The sequence below is a fragment of the Alligator mississippiensis genome, chromosome 5, assembly GCF_030867095.1.
Source record: "Alligator mississippiensis isolate rAllMis1 chromosome 5, rAllMis1, whole genome shotgun sequence".
Classification (NCBI taxonomy): domain Eukaryota; kingdom Metazoa; phylum Chordata; order Crocodylia; family Alligatoridae; genus Alligator; species Alligator mississippiensis.
In genome coordinates this window covers 150936080-150959174 of record NC_081828.1, presented here as the reverse complement: position 1 = coordinate 150959174, position 23095 = coordinate 150936080, and the positions used below count along the sequence as shown (strand labels likewise).

At 42.4% G+C, this 23095-nt stretch overlaps 1 protein-coding gene across 1 annotated transcript in view; it reads left to right on the top strand.

Annotated features, from left to right (window-relative positions):
• The window catches only part of KCNH8 (potassium voltage-gated channel subfamily H member 8), a 251936-nt gene that overhangs the window by 75633 nt on the left and 153208 nt on the right, over positions 1 to 23095 (top strand). The window contains exon 5 of the mRNA XM_059729358.1: positions 2347 to 2587. Coding sequence (XP_059585341.1) covers positions 2347 to 2587 — 241 coding nt within the window. The remainder of the gene's footprint in view (positions 1 to 2346; positions 2588 to 23095) is intronic.

Here is a 23095-nt window from a genome sequence, read left to right as displayed (position 1 = left end):
CAAATTATGTGTCATAACTTTTTAGCTGCTTCCTTTAATTCTATTAATTAAACATATGGCCGGGGCCTCTGTGGCTGGGACCACCATCAGCTGATCAGAGCTCCCAGTTGGGGGGGAGGGGAGCATGTGTGCCCTTGAGCTTAGGAGCGTCCACCTTCAGGGGGCCCCACATGCCCCTCTGCCTGGGAAACCACAGCTGCTCTAATCTCAAAGCTGCAGAGGTCTCCCAGCCATTGGGATGCATGGGGCCATCTGTGCAGCTGGGAGCCCTGTCAACAGAGGGGCTTCTCAGGAGCTTGCTTCTTGCTGGTGCCAGGGGAGCCTGGGATTGTAGTCCCCCGACATTGGCAGTAAGGCATGATATGATCTGATTCACAATCCCACAGTCACACCTCCCTACCATATACATGTGTGACATGGCAGGATTGCTCATTAGAGCCTGTTGCATCTTTACCTGCATGTGTAGAGGGGTCCTGAGAGTCGTAAAAGCACAGCGATACATTCAAGAAGCAGTCAAACTGGATCCCAGGCTCTATAACACTATGCTATGAGACTTCTGAGGGGGACCGACAATCAACAATTAGGAACAAATCCACCAGAGTCCAGGCTATTTCATTAGTATCACAGTGTAGCATAAGCTATGTGGATATCCAGTGCAACATTTATGACATTGCACAATTTACACCATTGCATTCAAGATTGATCTGTTCTTGGCACATAGGTCCTATATGCTCTGTTCACTTAGAGGGACTCCAAGACCCACTTTCAGATATGTGGGCACTGCCTTAGAGCCACCCACCGGTGAGACCACTAGGACCACTCATCTGAGTTAAGGTTTGTTGATTCAGGTTATTATGAAGATGGTATTTATTTCACACCTTAACTCTGCAAATATGTTAGTGGCAACACTAAATCTTGGATCAATTAAATTTAACTTCCCATTGTGTTAGAGCAGAATAAAGGGGGAGGGAGTGATGAAGATTTATACATGCAAGCTATTTAAATTGAAACCAAATCTCTTCTATAACAAAACTTTAGGATAATTCCATAACAAGTAAGTTATTGAACAAATTTTGTTTCTTGTTCTAATTTTGAATCAGCTGCAAATATCAAAATATTGCTATTTTTTAAAGGTTTTTCAGGTAAGAAGTGCAACCAAGAATTATTTGTTGATAGTTTATAGACCATTCATGATGGTTGGCATTTTTTTACTTAAGTGGTTTTGATTTGGGGGGTCATATGACATGTGCATGTAACCATTAAAACAGGAGCGGGCAAAATAGTGGATTGGCGGGCAGATGGATTCCATTTCCCAGGAGCCCCTGCCTGTCACTCTGTTCAGTTTCCATGGAGACCCCAGGGACAGCAGGGCCCTGACAGCATGGGGCCAGGGTCCCCATGAAGACTAGCCCAAGCAGCACAGGCAAGACGCATGGCTGGGTGGGAAGCTGTTTCAGGGCTGGCTAGGATTTTGCAGTGGTGACAGTGTGAGCTGGAGCACAGCTGCAATCCAATGCCTGCAGGTCCTTGGCCCTGTGCTGTTACAACCTGACTGCTTCTATGGTCTCCATGGAAACCAGCTGGAGCGATGTAGGCAGGGGCTGCTGGGAAATGGAGTCCATCATGTGTCCAATCTGGCCTACAGGCTGGACTTTGCATTCGAACCACATGTAACTCATAGATGCTTGTAATTCTAGCAATCAGTAGGATGCTTATTCTCAGTAGAAAATCTAGTTTTCTTTAATATGCTTTGTTAGTTGTTGAACATTCAGTATTTTGGGAAATATGGCTGGTGGAAGAAGCATGTCACCAGAATATTCATAGTGACTATTCACAAAGTGAAAGTAAAGTGTTTACAGAGACACTTTAAGGGTGTCTTTATACATGCTCTGGAGGTGGAGGAGGGGATTCTATTACAGCTACTCTGAGATCCACTCTAATGAAAGTGCCTGTAGCAACTCCTGTATTTAGCATCCCATGCTTCAAAATGGTGTTGGAGGCACTTTAACTAAAGCTTCTTATTTGATGAACTTTCATTAGAGCACTCCTGCCACCATCCTGAAGCATGAGGACACTGAATACATGAGTATTCATGTTGCTGCTGGAGTGCTGTAATTAGCATGCTCCGGCAGACTCAGTTGATTGCATCTGCTCTGAGGCTCTGTAATTGCGCAAGTTTAGTGATTAGTTGCACAAGATTCCTTGTAATATTTGCCCAACTGCAAGTGTAATAGACATTTATTTGATCTTCTTTTAAAAGTATATATTAGATTTAATTCATGAAAAGGTAATCTAAATGGTGAAATATCGTTGCCTGACTTCTTTCTTTCTTTCATTCTCTTTCAGAACGTTTTTGTAGATAAACCAGCATTTCCAGAATACAAAGTTTCAGATGCAAAAAGGTCTAAATTCATACTGTTGCATTATAGCACTTTTAAAGCTGGCTGGGACTGGCTTATTTTACTGGCAACGTTTTATGTTGCTGTGACTGTACCTTACAACGTTTGCTTTATTGGCAATGATGACCTGTCTACAACTCGAAGCACAACTGTCAGTGACATTGCAGTGGAAATTCTTTTTATTATAGGTAAGATGCATTTTTCTTTTTTCTCCCTTTTTTTTTTTAGCTTTACAAGATATCTAAGTTCAATTTTAAAGGAGAGAATAATGATCAGAAAGTTGCACTGCTTTTGCAATACTCAAGTTTTTTAGGAGTATATTTAAGATATTTTCCAGATATTTGCGTAGGTTTGTTCATCCTTATCATTCTCCATTATTATAATATAGTTTTCAATTAGCCTTCCAGTCATGGTTCTGAAGGTTGTGCAGTAAGATTATCATATTGAAAATGATCTCCCCATTTCATCATGACTGAGGCTGTATCAGTAATATTGGTTATATCCTATAATCCACCTGAATGTTCATAAGTAAGATGTAACTTGGGGAAGTAGGGATTTACTAGTCATCTTCTCCTATTCTTTAACTGATATTTTTTTTTATGACCTCACCAGAATTCATCTCCCAATGATTAAAATTATAATGACACCTGCTGAGAAACTGTACTATTTCTGCTGGTTCCTTAGTGAGATTTCTTCCCTGAAACAATATTGTAATGTCTTTGTAAGATGAGAAAAAACTGATCATAAGTGGGTCACTTGGGGTTTAAGTATAACAGACAGGATCTTACAAAGTTTTTGTGGTTACATCATGGATCTATATCTCTTGGTAAGAAAGTTTTAGTGAATTACATAAATGGGTGTAGTACAGTAGCTATGCCAATGTATAGATGCAAGGTCTATTTTATAGCAGTAAGGAAAGTTGGACGGACCTTTTATTTAATGTGCAGAGACTTGGAATTGTCTTTGATGGACAATGAAAAGTGGAGGAATTAATAAAATCATCAGCAAAATAGAAGAATCTTTTTTAAAATTACCTATATGTCTTTTTCCTGCAAAAATATGATATGAAATGAGACGCATGCATGAAATTATTAGTAGAAACCCTCATAAATATAAGGCAAAAATCAAACTTCATACAAACTAAACAGCAAATAATTCGTTGTTTTTTCTAGTTTTCTATGTTTAAAATATGCTGGCTTTTTATGAACTTCCTGGAAAAAGGCTGCTGCTGCTTTTTTGCAGAAGTATGTTTAGCTAAATACAGCATAGAGGGTTCAAGGTGGAAGAGTCTGGATGGTGAAACACTGAATAAACGTTTGCCTCTTCACCTTTTGGAAGTAGAGTTCAAATGCAGATTAAAGTCATAATTCTTCTCCCTCATGCATACTCTAGTCCTCTACTGACTATTCTGCATCTGTTCCATATGAATTATTCAAATTATTCTCAACTGTGGCAGACTATGCAATAGACAGATGCATTCTCCAATGCAGATCAAACAAGAAATTTTTGTCCTATGCAAAAAAAAAAAAAGTAAGGTTTTCTCTCATCTTTTCTGAAGTGCCTACACGTTGCACTATAGAAAGGGAAAAACTAAATTAATCACATTCAATCCAACTGGAAGTCTTTCTTTACATGTGTATAAAATACTGTAGACTCTAAGGTTAAAAAAATCTATCTATCCAAGGTTAAAATAACCTGCTTATTTAAACTAGTTTCCTTTACCAGACAGGATGCAGATAACTGGTTCATGAACTGAGTTTATTGGAATCAAAATACAAGAAAGTACACACTCAACCTATATAATTCATACGTAGTATTATTCATACAGAATCATGGCAAGGCAATGGATTTAACCAGCACTGCTTTTCTCTTCATATTTCTTTGAGAAATGTGTAGTTCATATATATGCAATATATATCTGTATATTTGTGTATATTCATGTATTGCATATAGAAAAACTCCTTTTTATTTTTACTGACTTTGAACTTTTTCTCTTTTTACTCCTATGCAAAATTTTGATTTTTCAATAGGAAGTCAAAGTAAAGTAAACTTTTACAGGTAAATTTTGGGGGCACTTAGGAGGACTAACTGCCACATTTCTAATTAATATGAATGCAAATCTCAGTCATAACATTAGAAGGGTACCTGGTCCTCTTCAATCTTTTTCTCCATAATTTTTACTTATTAATTTCCCTGAAGACATTTATTCTTAGCCCAGAGGCTGAGCTTTTAAATTTTTCTAGTACTGAGATGTATTTCTATTTACTGCATATGAGGACTGGTTCTTTATTAAAGAGCAGAAAATAATGGGTTTAATGTTCACTTCGGCTTCAGTCTAGCAAAATGCTGAAACCAACATAAGCAGCCACACTGTAGGATAAATGATATGTTTAAAATTTAAGTATAGGTTTGAGGGTTCTTTTGGATTGTGGCCCTAACAAATACATATTTGATGAAGGACTTAGGAAGTCTGAAGAGAGTATGAGAAAGCATTAAGTAAAACTTACCACGTGACTCTGAGCTTTTGATTACTTAAGTGAGAGTTATGACTAACAGGGATTTATGTTGTACCTGAATCCTACATCACTGTACTTGCAGATACTTAAAATAATTCCATTTGTTTAATTTTCACTCCAGAATTTAGGGTAGTATTTTTTCTTTCTGCATGAATAACTGCCATAAATGTTATCATATTTATTTTGCTGTAAGATCTCTATTTTGCAGTTGTATCATTGATAGGATCAAAGTAATCCCAGTAAGAGTGGAGGTGGCTCTAATGTGTTTTTAGACATATCTGAAAAGTTTAGTGGGCAAAAGCAGCAGAATATTGTCCTTGCCATCCATCAGTTACCAAGTAAGCTTATGTGATGGGCTGCAGGCTGCCTCAAAGAGTAGTAATAGTCATTTGAATGATTTTTTTTTTAACCTGGAATGGAAGAAAAGTCCCAGGCTTACCTGAGCTCAAATGTGAATACATATCTCCAACAGAGAACTAACATATATGTTTAATTACCATTTCAGTGGACTGTCAAAACTCTTTTCCTAGGCCCTAGTGAATGGAGCAAAGTACTGATTCAAGCTGTGCAGTTAACTCCTGTGGCTTTTAAAATCCTTAGGAGCAGATGTTGAGGATAAAATAATTTAGTTTTTGTTTTCTTTTTGATGGGCACATCATTTTATTTTACTAATGTTATTTTGGTATATACTGAAGTGTCCTTTGAGTAATTTGTTTTTATGAGGACTGTCATTTCAAGCCTTTTTACATTCTCATTTCAGCTTTTACATATAGTCCTTATTGATTGTTAAATTCTCTAAATGAGTCTTATTTATTTACTTATCTGTGTTTCTTACACCTGATGAAGAATATTTTCCATTAATTACAGAAATTATATAAAAAGTTACTTTAAAAAACACCCTGAAAATTAGTGTGGTTCAGACGAAAACACTTGCCCCTACTGAGCTTACATGAATGCTCACAAGCACATACACATGCAAATTGTTTTAAAAAGTAAGGATTTAATTTGTAGCTAAAATTTTTTTATATACTGTCATTAATTTGGTAGGTTTTGTCATAAAATAGATTGTAACAGATAAGTAGCAAACCTTTCCCTGAAGAGTTCTGTGCCAGTTAAGTGTGAAAGTTTTACATCTTTCTATGCAAACAAAAGAATCTTGATTTTATTTGGCATGCTCTTTTACTTTCAGATGATTAGCTAAGGAAGTTTTTTCTCTTTATCAGTCGCACCTTTATTATCCTGTAACTTTTACCCTTGTAGCATTTTCTGGTCTGATGCTTTTGTTTCTATAACTGCCATATGGCTTTCAGGAATAGAACACTTATTTTTCATTTCTTTATCTGAAATAGCATTGGTATCTTTTCTAAATGTAAGTTGTGCAACTTAAAAAAATAATCAGTGTTATACTGTAGCATTTGAATAGATTATCCTGTACAGAAATCGGAATCAATGCCATGTTTTTAAAATGAGTAAAGTACTTATCTTTCCAATGTTTTGCACAGAGGGGTAATTACAGGGGCCATGGTAACTTATATTTGCTGCTGCTGGCGTGTGTGTGTGGCTGCAGCCCCTGCAGTGGCTGACATTTTTTTCAGTGTCACTCTATATATCCCACTTGTTTTGCAACTAGTTATGTCTTTGAAGTTTCAGCAAAGCAATTATTATTGTTCATATAACCCTATTCATAACTACTAAGATTGCCAATGGTCTTCTATGTAAAACTTCATCTTGTTGAATACCATTCAACAAATGCAGCTGAAATGTGTTTGTGTTTAACCACAGCGTAATGCATTGAAGCAACCTGATTTTCAGTAAACTGCAAGGAAACTTAGGCCAGGTACAGACATTACACTTTTACTAGTATAATTCATCAGAAAACGGTCTATAACCACAACAGAAGTTCAGCAGACAAAACTGGTTTATACCCGTAACAAAACAGAAGTTCAGCATACACAGACTAATTTAAAAACTCAGTGTAAGATTTGCACCCCCAAAGGGTGAATGTGTTCACTAACAATCTAAACCTATGTCGCTTACACTGCAAAACTTAGATTGATTCTGCCTTAGGCTTTTTGAATGCTTGCATCTAGCCATATAGGTCAATACAATCCACCTTACTCTTAACTTCTCTAGAACCACTATACCCTGAATATTGCCATGAAATGTGATACACCATCTGTTAGCTCTCTTATGTTAATCTTCTCTTTGGAGTTTCAAATAAGCAGACCACAGCCATAAATACAGTGTACAATCTCATCTGAAACATTACAAATGTTTTTACAAAATATTTCGACTGAAATGTTTTTTGCTGCATATTATTAGAGGGGAAAAAAAATGTTGTCCTGAAAATAACACTGACTTGAGGTCGTATGGCTAGAAACTCCTTATGGATACATTGAGATTTCAAAAAAAAAGGTTTCAAACCATCAGGGAAATGAAATGTTGTAATGGCTTTCACAGCCAAATGGTGTAGCTAGGAACTGAACTAGATAAGTTTGTGGAAGGAACGGTATGACAGGAGAGGGAAATCTGGAATACCAATCTTTGTGGGTTGTGGAGTCATGTATTTGCAGTCCTCAAATTAGGGTGTGATAGCAGCTCTTGCAGTATGGAAGGTGTTTTGAAATTCTGTACCCAGAACTTGTGGGGCTGGGAAGGAATATTTTTCCCCGTCATGAAAACTACTGGCATCTGATCATTGTTCATATTGACTGGGGAGTACTGATGCTCCTGCCATTACTAGGAAGCCCAGAGACTCCTAGTTAGAGATGCTTGCTTTTCTGCTCAGGATCACACCAATCACCAAATTTGGTACCAAGAAGCAGCAATTTTGGGGTGCTTTCAGTTAATGAGTGCCTGTGTACACAAGAGACTTGGCTTGATGCCCAGGGGACCCCTTCCCATCTTATATCCCTGTGTTGCTATGTTAATATATGTTTTACAAACCAAATGTCATATGAATGAAAGAGACCACAGGCTCCTATTTTCAGTTGTCATAAATCCATATGAAATCCTTTATTCTTAATTTTTATGTGGATACCCGAATAAATAAAACCTCCACAGTGGCTAAAAACAAGCCTATGTCACTGTTGGCTACACATACAAGGAAGTTCAGATATACACAGTATTATATCAAACATAACCAGAATACACATACAGACTAGCTAAAATTTACAATAGAAAGATGGCAGAATATTAAGAATTATAACTTGTTAATTCTGCTGTTTGCTAAAAATGCACTGCATTCCTTATATATTCTTTTTGAGAGAGAATTGTAGTGCTTGTAAAATACAATGCATCTAAAATGCTAAAGTAGATCAGAAGACTGGTATATTCTGGAAAGCAAGAAAGTTCCTTTGGATTATGAAATATAAAATGGGTTAAGATGGGTTAATAAGAAGGGTTCCATAGTGGTCATGGGATAGCTGAATTTGTTGCTAAGTATTGAATTGTTCAATGTTTGGTGCATAATGTGATTTTCTGTCCCAGTTTATTTAATTGGGAAAAGATTATGGATAAATTAGGAGTGTATATGAATAGCACAGTATGTGTACTTGAAGCAGGTTATTTTACATGTTTCTAATAATGTATAAAATAATATACATTATTAATAAATACTAGGTTTCTTACCTGCAAAATTAGACTAGCTCCCTCAGCTTTACTGGAACTATGATGATTTACACAATCTGGGGATCTGTCCTTGAGTCAGAGTTTAATCTTATATCCAAGAACAATATCATTGTGCTTATTTATCAGTTAATGGCCATCCACGCCCAAGCATGTGGAAAAAAGTGGTGATATCAAAGCTAAATCAGTCTGTGTATGAATGAAGGGTAAAATTTTCTTGTCTGAATTTCAGAATTATTTTAAACAAATTTTAGTGAGCATGATTATTTTCAATGGGAAATAATTACAAAGTAACCTCCCACTGTTGTCATAATGACACTTCCAGTAACACCGTTTCCTTAGGTTTCTTGGAGCTGCTGCTATTTATCAGTCCAAGAGCATAAAACCTTTCATTACAAAAATGCTCATTGCATCAAAGTTGCAGTATCATGTTTAGCCCATGATGTAGCTAGTGTAGTTAATTATAAGTTTGTCTTATTCATGTGTTTCTGTAGACATAGTAAGTACAAATCCCTTTAATATATGTTCAGGTGAATCATTTCAGTTCTGTTGTGACTTGTTAATGATCCATGGTGCACTGATCTATGACAAAAAAAGTCATTTACAATATTGAGATGCAGACAAAGAGCCCAAAGTGTGCAATACAATAGCCCTGGCTAAAGAATTGGATGCAAGATGCTATATTTCTAGGTCAGACTATACACCAACCCAGCACATGAGAAAAATGCTATGCATTTTTCTACATCAGTTTGTTTGTTTATAAGGACATAATGATTTACCCAAGGGCTCCATTCTGAACTTTAAGAAAGGTTAAAAAAAAGAAAAAAAGGAAAAAGTAATGCTTAGAACAAAGTTGGCATACTATACAATATATAAACTTGCACCAAAACCCTTCAGAAATCTATGGGAATCTGGCTGTAAGGACCTAAGTTCAGGACAACATAGGCCATGTATTGCTTTATTGTTTTGGTTGACCTGTGTAATAAACTACAAGTGTTCAGATTATCTGCATCTGTGCTTCTGCCAAATACAGACAGTGCTACACTTTCATCAACAGTCGGATATGGGTCCCTGTTTATACAGATTTTATCTCCCATATACATCTTTCTGCCTATCCAATTCCAGTTGTCTTTCTAGGCACTTTTTGGTAACACCCAACATCATAACTGAAATAAGCACCATGCAACAAATATAAAAGCTCTGGGGGTCAGTATTTCTCATATCCTCAATCACCTACAGTGTCAGATTCCTTACATGATTAGCATAAAGCATATAGAGTGCTGTGTAGTAGCACCATTTTCTGATCAGAGTTGCAGTGTAGGATGCCTCTTGGAGAATTTAAGTGCAAATCACAATTGGCTTTTCAACTTTGTTACTTAGGTTTGAGGTTTGCTAGTGGCAAAACCAAGTATAGTGTATCATTCACTTCACCAAGAGTCAGCTTGCATATCATGAAATGCCATTGTCTTTCCTCAAGCTATTTGCATTCCATTGTGTTTCTTTTTACAAGTATGTATGAGAGTTGAAGGCTATCTGTAATTTATATATTATTGACTTGAATTGTTGTCATACTTGGAGAATGTGTTAAATTAGGATTATTATCAGTATTGCACAACAGAGATGGTAGAACAACGCTGTGGTTTTATATTGACTTAACTCCTGATTCAGCATTTTTCAGGATTGGGCTATCCCTCTGTCCATACTTATAGTCCATTCATTGCTCCATCTAGGGAGTGCTCCTGCTAATGACACTTTTGAGCTATGCATGTGAAATTGGCTACAGATGCACTTTATTCATAGGTGGGGAGCTTGGAGAATAGCTGATGGATAGAGCTGAAACTTTATACTTCTGAAATAGATGTGGAGTTCCAAAAGTCCCAGACGCTGGCATTATGAAACTCTGTGAGAATCTCGGCTTTCATTTGAAAAAAAAAATGTCTAGGCCTTGTGATTACAAAGAAAATGTGAACCTAAAGATTCATAAGACAAAAGGTAAATAAAAGAATCCCTGATTTTTTATTTTTAAAATCTAATTTTTAGTCACCTACATGATATTTTGGGGGTCTAATTCATATATTAGAATGTTTGGAGTTTGCAGTAATTCAGGTCATAAACTCCTCTCACAAGAAGAGTGCTGTATTTACTTGAATAGAAGATGACCCTGATGATAAGACACCCCTCCCCCAGGGCAAAAAAAAAAAATTGATTCTATATAGAGGGAGGTTATAAACTTATTATAATTTTCCAGGTACAGAATCTAATTATTGGAGGTTTGCCTTGAATATGTCCCCTTCCCACTGCTACCGCAAGGAAAATAAATTCGGGAAATCAGGTAGCCCCTGTGCTCTCTGCTTTCCCACAATTTTTTCCCCTGGCAGCCCCTTCTCCCACTCCTTAATGTCCGACCCTGCTCTCCCTGAGTACATGGAAGTAAGGAGCACATTTGAAAATAATAACTTTGAAATTAAACATGGCTGTAGCAATTTGCATATAGTACCCATACACTGAATTCATCCAGAATTGATGCATGTTACCTTTTTTTGAAACTGCTACAAGTGTTAGCACAGGTACTCCATAAGCACATTTTAAGCAGCACTTTGGCACCTATTTATGTGTAGTACAAACTCTATTTTTGCAGAAAATAAATATTTCTACATAAATAAATACACACACACATGCACCCCTATACCTCTATGGACCTATATCATGACAAGTGTATTTTGGACTGTCAAGTAACCCAAACATTTACAGTTACAGCATCATCATCCCCTTTACAATAATTACACTGTGCTCCTGTGTGCCTGTCACTATCTCCTTTAACCATTATAATTATGTAAAACCACCTTCACTCTTTCTACCCCTGCTCCCTTCCCCTCCTCATCCCCACCCTTGTACCCCTCCATTTTCTTTCCCCAGTCCTTAATCTATGTAGTCTTCATTGTCTTCCTCATTGCTCGCCCCCACTTCATTGCTATCATCATTGTCCTCATTGTCCATTGTCCTTGTCCTCATCCTCTCCGGGGGTCCCATCTCCAAACAGTCCGTGCCAGTATCCTCTCCTCCACATATCCTCTGCTATAGTCTCCCCATTGTCTTCTCTTGTCTTCACGTAGTACTACTGCAGCTCATTCCCATTCTGATGCAATCCTCAACTGCCTGTACATGAGCAGGTTACTGGTCTTTCCACAGGGCATTTCTGAAGCAGGAAATGAACTGGTTAAAGTGGCCTGTTGGGGTCACTTGCCGCTTGGTTAGGTATCTGAACAGCACCACCTCTCTGGTTAGGATCTTGACCCCTGTCACCATCATGAGGAGTATAACTACTATCCTCCATGCCTCCCTGGGAGATAGCCCCAAAGAAAGTTGTCAATTGTTTCCTTCTTCCATTGGCATGTTTCCCTGGGGCAGGCTGGTGAGCCTTTCTGCCCCTCTCTGTGTTTCAGTGCCTACACTGGGAGTGGCTGGTGGGTTACCTGCCCATGCAAGTTCCTGTGTTCCTTCTACAAGTCTTTGTGGAAAATACATTCTCAAATGGCCTGGCAGCTGTCACCAGGTAGTATATCCCCAGGTTACAGTCTAACCACCTATTTCATTTTACAGTGGTTTTTTAGCATTTCTGGGTTTTCATTATTTAAGTTGTATTTCTTTCAGAAGTTCTTTGGCCCCCAGTTCATTTAATCTTGTACAGGCTGGTCCTTGCAAACTTCTCCCATCTGGAGCCCCAGAAGAAGATGCATGTTGCCCTCTAGACTTGACAGATGATTTGTTTTGAGGCAGGGGGGAAGACCAGTGCATTATACAAAAACACCAGCAGCAACACTGCCCTTGTGAGCACCCTGACCCATCCCTCCATTGAAGGATGACACAAGTTCCATAGTCCTGGTCTCTGTTTGACCTTGGCCTTGGTTTTCTCCCACAGTTTCTGGTCTGTTATCTCTGGGTCGAAAACCACCCTGAGGATCCTTACCCCATAATGGAGGGGTGGAGATCCCCAGGAAAGGCAGGTCCCTGAGGTTGCCCAGTGCTAGACAGGTGCTCTCACTCACATTGAGCTTGGCCCCTGCCACCACTCCATACACCTGGGTATGTTGTAGCACTCTTTTCACTCACCACTTCTCCCTGCGTAGCACATTGAGGTCATCCATGTAGGCCAGGAATCTTGTCCCTGCCCTGTTGCCCCTGGAGATCTCCACTCTGTGGATTTTGGGGTTTTACCTGAGCCACTGGTCTAGCAGGTCCATCACACAGATTAAGAGGACTGGAGAGAGCAAGCATCCCTGCTACATGTCCAATTCCACTGAGATTGGGGTGGTCAGGAACCTGTTCACCAGCACCCTGCTGCTCATGTTGGTGTACAGTGTTTTTATCCATCCAACAAAGGTCTGGAAGATGGTGCCTCCCCCCCCCCCCCCCCGCCCAATTCTTCAGCGTCTCAAACAGGAATGGGTGGAACACTTGGCCAAAGGCTTTCTGCAGGTCGAGGTTTAGCACCAACAACCATCCCTGTTGGTGCCACAGTATGTCTCACAGTTGTGGCAGGTCTCCATGTATCTGCTGCCCCAGCACCATGCATGACTGGTCCTCTTGATTACTACCCCATAACAGACTTAAAACACTCAGCCAAAACTTTGGCCATCATCTTATAGTTGAAATTCAGGAGTGTTATGCATCTCCAGTTTCTTGACTCCTCCCTTGCCCCCTTCTTGTACAGAAGGGTTATGAGGCCCTAATCCATCCAGCCCCCAGGTGGCCCTCCTGCAGCTGTTCCCTCTACACCTTCAGCGGGTACAGGCCCACCTGGTCCCAGAAAGTGACATAGAACTCCTTGGAGGAGCCATCTGCCCCAGGAGTCATACTGTTCTTGAAGCTTTGGAGAGTTTTGATGGTTTCCTCTAACATCCAGTTTCTGGCCCTCATCTTCCCCAAGGTCCCAGGTGAGCTCCTGCATGGCCCCTAGGTCCTCTACAGCTCTTAGTAGAAGGTTGCTGTTGTATCCAGCATCCCTTCATTCAGCCAGTGGCCCATCCTGGCTCTGTCCACCAAACTGGTCATGATCTCCCTCCTGGTCTTCAACCTGCCAAAGTGAGCAGACTAATTCTCCACCTCCTTCAACCAGGGGGCCCATATCTTCCTGGCCTGTTCCCTGTACCAGGCCCTGATCCAAGCTTTCACCTCCATCATGGCCTCCCTCACATCCTAACCCCCAGCTGCCTGCTTGTGCAGGCTGTGCAACTTGTGGTTTAGGCATTTGTATTGCCTTCTCTGGATCCAGGTTTGTCTCCTACCAGCTTGTTGGAAGAAAGCTCGCATTCTCTCTTTTACACCAGTCCACTACTCTGTGTGGTTCTGGTACCCAGCTCTGAGGGTTCTCTACCCTGCATAGCACTGCCTAAACTCCCTCTGGGTCTTTTTGTAGTCCAGGAGGCTCACATTCAACTTTAACATGCCCCTGCCTCTCTTAGGCTTCTCCCCCATCTCTGCCTTCACTGTCAGGAGACAGTGGTTTGAGAAGCAGACAGGTGTGGATTTGGATTTCATTACCGACCACTCCTTGGGAAGGAAAACTAAGTCTATGTGTAACTGTGTCTTCCACATGGGGTCCACCCAGGTGAAATTACCCCCAGGTGTTTGGGGTCTTTTGCTCACATCCACCAGGCTGTGGTCACAGATCAGTTGTTTCAGCAGCCTAGAGGATCTGTCCAGGCCTATTGTTTGCCCTCCACTTACTCTGTCTCCCTCATCAATGATGCAGTTGAAGTCTCCTGTGATCATCACTGTCTGGGTACTGAGCATTGCCACAGTTATGTTTTCTAAGAAGGGATACCTCATTTCCCTATTAGCTGGTGTATAAACATTTAGGAGGTCAAATTTCCTCCTATTTTAAGGGTGACTTGCAGAAGCTTGCCTGCAACAATTTATCTGTGCTGTAGGAGGCACACTCCGTTTCCTTTCAGGAGGATTCTGACACCAGCTGCTCTATTGTCATTTGATCCACTTCACAATTGGAAAGCTGTGTGTGTGTGTGTGTGTGTGTCCCATCTGTTTTGAACAAAGCATAGTTTTTAGAGCTGGGTACACCACGTTCCTGGAGACATAATGTCTTCTTGTAGTTGCCCCAGGCCCTGTTCTATTGTGTCCCATTTTTCTTTCTTTAGTAGGCTTCTTACATTCAGTGGAAAGATTAGTATTCCCATAATGAAAGCAGTGAGGGGAGGGAATGGGGAGTGAAAGCTTTACTTTTTTAATTTCTTCTTGTGCTTAGGGTCTTTGTTCAGGTACAAGCTTCCTCCCTCCCCCCATTTGCACCTCTGGAGGCACAGATCTTTTATTTTCCAGGTGGTTTTAGGGGACACTTGAGTCTTCCTGTGATTTTGCTTCTGTGTCCAGCCATCCTGATTTGTCTCTGGGTTCCAAGCTGGGTAGGCATGATATTAGTCCAAAGTCTCATGCTTTATCACATAGTGCATTGGGCTGGGCCCCAATAGAGTCAACAGCATTTCAAGCTGCGGTGACCCCACAGTTCATCACTGCTCAGTATGTGTATGTTCTCCAAATACCCCTCCCTCCTCCCCCCCCCCACAAGGATCCATGTGCTAATTAACCCATACTCCTGACTGGATCTGGGTGTTCTTGTCATGGGTCCTGGGATACTCCAAAAATTCATATGCAGATAAGGCACACATCAACCTACTCCAGCTCCCGCACAGGGAGGGCAGGGCCACACTAATCATATGCTCCAGGTCGAGAGAAGGGCTGACAGGAATTCTGGTTTATCTTTTTTGGGCCCAATTTTGTCATGTTTAACAAGCATTTATGGCTAGTGAAGAAACAGGACTCATTAGAAGTGGGAAAGAAAGGTGCAGCTCAGCTGTGGGCATAAAGAGGAAGTCAAAATGTATGCAATGTAGTGGCTGTCTGTGACTTCAGAAAGAGTCAGTGGTGAGGGGTACTGCACTTAATGGACACTAGCATATGTTTTATTCAGATGGACTGCAGTAGCCTATTTTTTAGGTAGATTCCCATTGGCATGTTTGCCCAATGTGGGCCATGTATTTTGTAGTCATGCTCAGTGTTGGCTGCATTCAGTCAGCTTCATAGTTGGTTTCCATTACTGAGCACATGCTGCTTTTAGCAGTATTTTAATGATAGACAGTGGCTTTGGTGAGATGTCCTTGTATGCGATTATAAGACAAGGAGCTTTTCCACCTCGTCTTGTATTTGAGTAAATGTGGAATCTGTTATTTTTTTTAATGCAGCTAGCCTATTAGTCTTTAATTCACTTAATCCTTCCTGAAGACAGAGTTGGTATTCCATGTTAGTTTGAAATCAGGCAGAAGGAAGGCCAGAGTGGTTGCTTAGAGACGAACTGGTTCAGAGGTATGACCTTTCACAGGCAACAACCTATTTCACCAGTAGCATCTGATGAAGTAGGTTATTGTCTATGAGAGGTCATACCTCTGACCCAGTAAATCTCTAAGTGATCATTTCCTATCAAGATACTTGGAGTAACTTAATTTAATTAATAGTGATCAAATCACTGTTCCAACAAACATTAACCTTTTTCACTATGCCATATTTGCACATAGCATTTTAGAGAACAATTTACCCATTACCCAGTTTACCACATCATTGTGAAATGATGTACTTTTGAGTGTTATTATAACAACTTGCTAAACTTCAGAATAGAAAATGAGACATTTGAGACCGTCCTGATTGATTCAAGTCAATACAGGGAACAAAAGAGCAGCACAGCCCTTTACAGCCCTGGTCATGATTGCCAATTAACTTGCATGATCCATGGTTAACTTACAGACATATGCAACACTGTATAATTTTTATAAAGGGCAAAAAGTATTAGTACATTTTATCTTGCATACTTCACAGGTACTTAAAGCAGTATAATTGAAAGGTACCTCTATAGAATCCCAGGACAGAAGGCTTTCTCTGGAAAAAAATGCTCTGTCCATTTACACTCTCAGTGATAAAAAGAAAACCACTGCATTTTCATGCTGGCCTTGAGCTAGCCACTAAACTATTTTTTAGAGTGTTCCACCAGGGTCTGCCTGTTTTAAGGCTATCGCTTACTCCTATGAAGTAATTTGAGTTTTGCCATAGGTTTCAGGGGAGCAGAACTGGACCTGTGGACTTTAATGTCTGCTAGGCAGATAACCCCAATCTATATAAACAGTTATTGTAATATTTCTGTTTTAAATGTATTTGTGTTATAATTTTGTGTGCCTCAGTTTATCTCACTAGTCTGTGCATATGGGGAATGAAGGGATAAGTTTCACAGTTACCCGCATGCTGGAAGAGATGAGATGGACCTATAGTATCAACAGACTCAAACAACTTTTGTTGATGGACATGTCAAGAGAGATGGGATTAGTCACACTCAGGTGGCTCCCAGAAAGCTGAATTTGATAAACATGACAATAGGAGAATAGGCTAGACAAGGAGGGTGTCAGGTCCTGGATGGTGGAGTTTGAAAACAGTGACTAGCAGAGGAGTTTTGGGGGCCTGGGGATCTGGGTAGGCTGGAAAGGGACCAGCTCAGTAACTTTGGGATGCTAGGACTGCTGGACTGAGCAGAGAAGGACTTCATTCTTTGGAGGAGGCAGAGGACCTTTGGCTATGTGGTCTTTGCTCCACTAAAACAACTTTACAGCTGGAACCAGCTTTTCTTCTTAGCACTTCAGGTTGCACATGTTCTCCCCAACAAGAGAGAAAGTTCCTCTTTTAGGAACTAAACCAGAAGCCATCTCCTTCAGCCAGGGCCACAGAACAATCGGGGAGGTTTGGGGACCAAAAAGCCAGGGTCTCTGTGTGGGAAGGAGCCAGGGCTCCTCCTCCCCTCCCTACTCCCCTGCACTTTAGAAGCTATGCCTAGGCTGCTTTTAAAGGGGTACTGTCAGAGACTAGCCAAGGTCCTGAGCAAACACTCCTGAGGAGCTGTGGCATGATTGTTTTAAGAATTTATAGCAGAAAATTGCTTTAAACTGGTGCTTTTCATTATTAATCTGAGCATTAATCGGTCAACTAATTCCACTAAACCACTTAAAATGAGCTCTGTTGAACTAGTATGTAATATGTCTCTGAAACTGAGTGCCTAACCTTTGTAGCAGGCCCTGCCAACCAGGCTGGAATTTCTCCAGAATATTCTACAATGCTAATGCTGACATGAAAACACGGTTCATGATTGTGCTAAAGAAGAAATAAAAAGCAAAAGATCTTTGTCAGAAGGAATTTGCTTTTCATGCTCTCCCTTTCTAAAAAAATACCTTTGCACAAGAGCCAAGTCTAATCTTCTAGCCTAATCCTAGGAAGTTAATCTTTTTTTTAAAAAATTGTGCAGCCAAGTAGGAATATTTTTTTTAAGTAATTTTTATTTCTATACTTCTGTTTGACAAATAACAGCTGATCATCTTAGCTGTACAATGTTAACTTTAAGCTATTGTTTTATTTTTAAAAAAAGTAACAACCCTCCATCAATAACAGTAAGCAGAACAGTAAGCAGAGAGCGGTGGCTCTGGGCTAAGCAGCTCAGGTGAAGGACTGCCTTAAAGAGGCTTTTCTCAGTGCTAGTGATTTGGGGTGGCTGATTGGTGCTAGAGTGTTTGCCTAGTGCCTGGTGTGTGTGTTTGGGGTTTTTGTTTTTTTTTCTTTTTCCCTGCCCTTCCTCCTCTTGGGGTGACTGAATGACAGAGCTTGCTCTGGGTGGAACTAATTTAAATAATTGAGGGGTGAAGAGAACAGAGGGCAGCAAATGGAGAGGAAGTTCGCTTAAAGAATTTGCCTGAGGAGGGAGCCAGAGAGCAGGAGACTCTGCATGGGTGTGTTTGAGTGTGGGCAAGGGCCCTGGTGGATGTGTTTGGTGTGTGGGTTCTTGTGGTGTGTGTTTTTTCCTCTTCCTCCCCTCCCCCCCCCCCACCGTTTCTTTTTTTCCTTAAAGCTTAGGTGTTCTCTAGGGAGCAGAGGAGGCACAAATAGAGTCTGGGTTAGTTGCTGTGACCTGTGGGATATGCCATGTTTGTGTTCCTCCCAGAGCATCAATAGCACTTTATCTGTACTAAGTGTAAGCTGGTGTCCACTTTGGAGGAGAAGATGCAAAGATTAGAAGCACAAGTATCCATGCTACATTGCATCTGGGACTAGGAAGATTACTTGGATAAGAGTTATGAGAGGCTGGTACTACACAGGGTAAAGGGCAATGAGGAGAAGTGGCAGCTTGAGATGGTTTGAAGAAGGAGCCCCTGCCACACCCCCCAGAAGCAGCAGATTGAAGTTAGCAGCTACTTTCAAGGACTCTGCTTTGGAACTGATGAGGAAAAGGCAAAAGAGAGGAAATGTGCCGGCATGAAGCATAAGAGGCAGCATCCTAAAGAGCAGGAAGTGCAAGGCCCAAAGGACAGGGGTTTCAGGATCACTGCATCAAGAAGGAAAAGAAGAATGGTAGTGGTTGGTGACTCCCCTGTGCAGAGAACAATTTGTCATCTAGATTTGGGGGCCCCAGAAGGTGTGCTGCTTGCCTGGAGCATTAATTCAGGACATCACTGAGAGACTGCCAAAGCTCATCAATCCTTCAAACCACTATGGTGACCCCATGGCTCACCAAAAGCATACGGGAATGTCTCCTAGCTAAAAAGGAGGCATACACCCAATGGAAGGGAGGGGCCATCACCAGAGAGGACTATACCTCGGTTGCTCAGGGCTGGAGGGGGATGGTCAGGAAGGCCAAGGTGAAGATGGAATTGGGACTCTGTACCCAGATCAAGGACAACAAGAAGTCCTTTTTTAAATACATAGGGTGTAAAAAGAAGGTACTGGGTAACGTGGGGGGACACTAGGAAATCTGGTTGTCTCACGAGACAGCAAAGCTAACCTATTTAACAATTAATTTCTTTGCCTCCATTTTTCTGAGCAGGGACCGGGTCACCCCCCACCACCGGGACCCCCATAGGACCCAGGGGAGGTGCACCCAGGCCTAGGGTCAGTGAGGACCTAGTCAGGGAACTTCTGGAGGGACCGGACATATTTAAATCAGTAGGTCCTGATGATCTCTATCCCAGAGTGCTGAGGGAATTAGCAGAGGTCATTGCGGGACCCCTGGTACAGCTCTACAAACACTCATGGTGCTCTGGCATGATGCCAGAGGACTGGAAAAGGGCCAATGTAGTTCCCACTTTCAAAAAAGGGAGGAAGGAGGACCCAGGAAATTATAGGCCAGTCAGTCTTACCTCGATCCTGGGTAAGCTTTTTGAGAGAATTATCCTGGTGCATGTCTGCAAGGGATCAGTAGGGGAGATTATGCTTAGGGGCAATCAGCATGGGTTCATTAGAGGCAGGTCCTGTCAGACCAACCTGGTGGCCTTCTATGACCAGGTCACAAAATCCTTAGATGCAGGGGTAGCAGTGGATGTAGCCTTTCTGGACTTCAGGAAGGCCTTTGACACTGTCTCTCACCCCATCCTCATTAAAAAACTAGGAGACTGTGGTGTTGACACCTACACAGTCAAATGGGTCACTAGTTGGCTGGAGGGCCACACCCAGAGAGTGATGGTGGATGGGACTTATTTGACCTGGAGGGATGTGGGCTGTGGGGTCCCCCAGGGCTCAGTCCTCAGGCCCACACTGTTCAACATCTTCATCAGCGACTTGGATGCGGGGTAAAAAGCACCCTGTTCAAATTCGCAGATGACACTAAGATGTGGACAGAAGTGGGCATGCTACAAGGGAGGAATAGGCTGCAATCAGACCTAGACAGGTTACTGGGGTGGGCAGATGAGAACAGGATGGGTTTCAACACTGACAAGTACAAGGTACTGCACCTGGGGAGGAAGACCCAGCAGCATACCTACAGGCTGGGGAACTCCCTTCTCGTCAGTGCAGAGGCAGAAAAGGATCTTAGAGTCATTATTGATGCCAAAATGAATATGGGCCAAAAGTGTGGGGACGCGGTCAGGAAGGCCAACTGTACCTTGTCATGCATCCACAGGTGCATCTCAGTCAGGTCCAAGGAGGTGATCCTCCCCCTCTATGCAACACTGGTCAGGCCTCAGTTGGAGTACTGCATCCAGTTCTGGGCGCCACACTTCAGGAGGGATGTGGACAACATGGAGAGGGTCCAGAGGAGGGCCACCCACTTGATCAGGGGTCAGCAGGGCAGACCCTACGGGGAAAGGCTACAGGACCTGAACCTGTTCAGCCTCCACAGGAAAAGGCTCAGGGGGGATCTAGTGGCTGTTTACAAACTAGTCAGGGGGGACCAGCAGGCATTGGGAGAGTCCCTGTTCCTTTGAGCACTACCAGGAGTGACAAGAAATAACGGTCACAAGCTGGCAGAGGGTAGATTCAGGCTAGATATCAGGAGGTGCTACTTCACTGTCAGGGTGGCTAGGATCTAGAACCAACTTTGAAGAGAAGTGGTGGTGGCTCCTACCCTGGGGGTCTTTAAAAGGAGGCTAGATGAACACGTTGCCGGGGTCGTTTGATCCCAGTACTTTTTCCTGCCGTGGCAGGGGGTCGGACTTGATGATCTGCTCAGGTCCCTTCTGACCCTATCAACTATGAAACACTACCCCTTTCTGTTTGTCCATGTAGGCACATCAGTACCACCAAGCATGACACAAAGCAGATCAGAGGTGATTATGAGTCTCTTAGCAAGAAGTTAAGGGAGACTGGAGCACACGTGGTGTTCTCATTGATTCTTCCCATGGAAGACAAGGGTTTGTGCATATCCCGGAAGTTGAATAGTGGTGTCAACGTGAAGGCGATGACTTCTTTGACAATAATCAATGTTCTTGGGAGGAAGACTGCTAGAAGTGGGAAAAGCATCTTTGGGCATCATCTGGCCAACCTAGTAAGGTGGGCTTTAAACTAGGTTCCACATGGGATAGAGGTAACTGAGGACACCATCCAGATAGGGAAGGACTTTAAGAGACAACTCAACTTTGGGAAAGGGTCAGAGAGCTACTGGACTACAAAAAGTGGTGCAAAAGGAAAGAGAGGAAGTCAAACTACAAAGCACATCCAATGCATGTATACAAATGTGAGAAGTATGGGGAAAAATGAAATGAGCTGGGAACTGCAGCCTGTGGAAAGAATTATGACCTGGTTAGTATCACTGAGACCTGGTAGGACAGCTGTTATGACTGGAATGTCAGTATTGAGGACTACACTCTCTTTTGGAAGGACAGGATTTAGAGAAAAGGTGGTGGTGTTGCCTTGTATGTCAGTGTATGCTCTGGGCCTCATCACCAACCTCACTAGCTGCTTGCCAATGCCTCTTCTCACACAAGAGCCATCGTGTTTCCTTATCTTAGGAGTTCAGGACTGTCTTCTCATGAAACTTGCCTGCCACAATTTCTAGTTCTTACAACCGAGAGGTGTTCAGTCCTGTTTGTTGCAGCCCTAAGCTCTTCATCTGGAAATTGCTAGACTCTAGGACTGTGCAAAACAGCACTGTTTTGTTTCAACTTCTGTTTCACTATTTTGAAGTGACAGTGTTTTACTTCATTGTTTCCTTTCATTTTGAAGCACCGTTCCATTGCATTTCATAGAAACTGTTTCACTGATTCGACGTGTTTCGACAGTTCGCCCTTAGGCTATAATGGAGAATCATGAAAATGCTTATAACGTTGTCATTTCTTGCCCAATTCAGATGAAAATTGCAGGTATGGTAGCCCCTTCTGAGGGCATTAAGCCTGCCAAGCTTCAAGGAAATAGTTTCTGGGAAACTGCACCCCAAGGTGCTGACAAGCAAAATTCATGTCACTTGCCAACAGCAGCAGCCTCCTGTCATCCTCCACACAGATCTGGGGGCCATCACTCCTGGAAGGGCTGTGGAGTTGTGCTGGACTCCTCCCAGGGGTGCAGGTCCCCAGATCTGTGCTTGAGAAGAAAGAAGACTGCTGCTGCCACCTGGGACCAGTGCTGAGCGCAGCCCACACCCAGCACCAGGAAGACTGGTACTGCCACTGGCCCCAGGCAGCAGCAGCAGCCTCCTGTCATCCCATGCACAGATCTGGGGGCCCACGCCCCCAGGAGGAGTCCAGCAGTGCTAGTAGGGCAGATTAAGCTCCATGGGGCTGGCAGAGCTGCTTGGAGTGCAGCCCTGGCTCTCCCCGCTTCCCATTGCCAGACTACAACCTGAGAGGCTCTGCCAGCCCCACGGAGATCAGCCTGGCAGTGGGAGAGCCAGTGGCGGAGCCACTCAGAGTGCAACCCTGGCCAGTGGCTCTCCCCCACCTCCCACCACCAGGCTTAGCTCCATGGGGCTGGTGGAGCTAGTCGGAGTGCAACCTGAGGGTGGGAGGCAGGGGAGAGCCAGGGCTGCGCTCTGAGTGGCTCCACCAGCTCCACAGAGCTCAGCCCGGTGACAGGAGACAAAGCGCAGCCCTGGCTCTTCCTCCTGCCACTGGGCCAAGCTCCATGGGGCTGGCAGACCTGGTCAGAGTGTGCTCCAGTGGTGGGAGGTGGGGGAGAGTCACTGGCCAGGGTTGCGCTTGGAGTGGCTCCGCCACTGACTCTCCCCCGCCTCCCACTTCTGGACCAAGT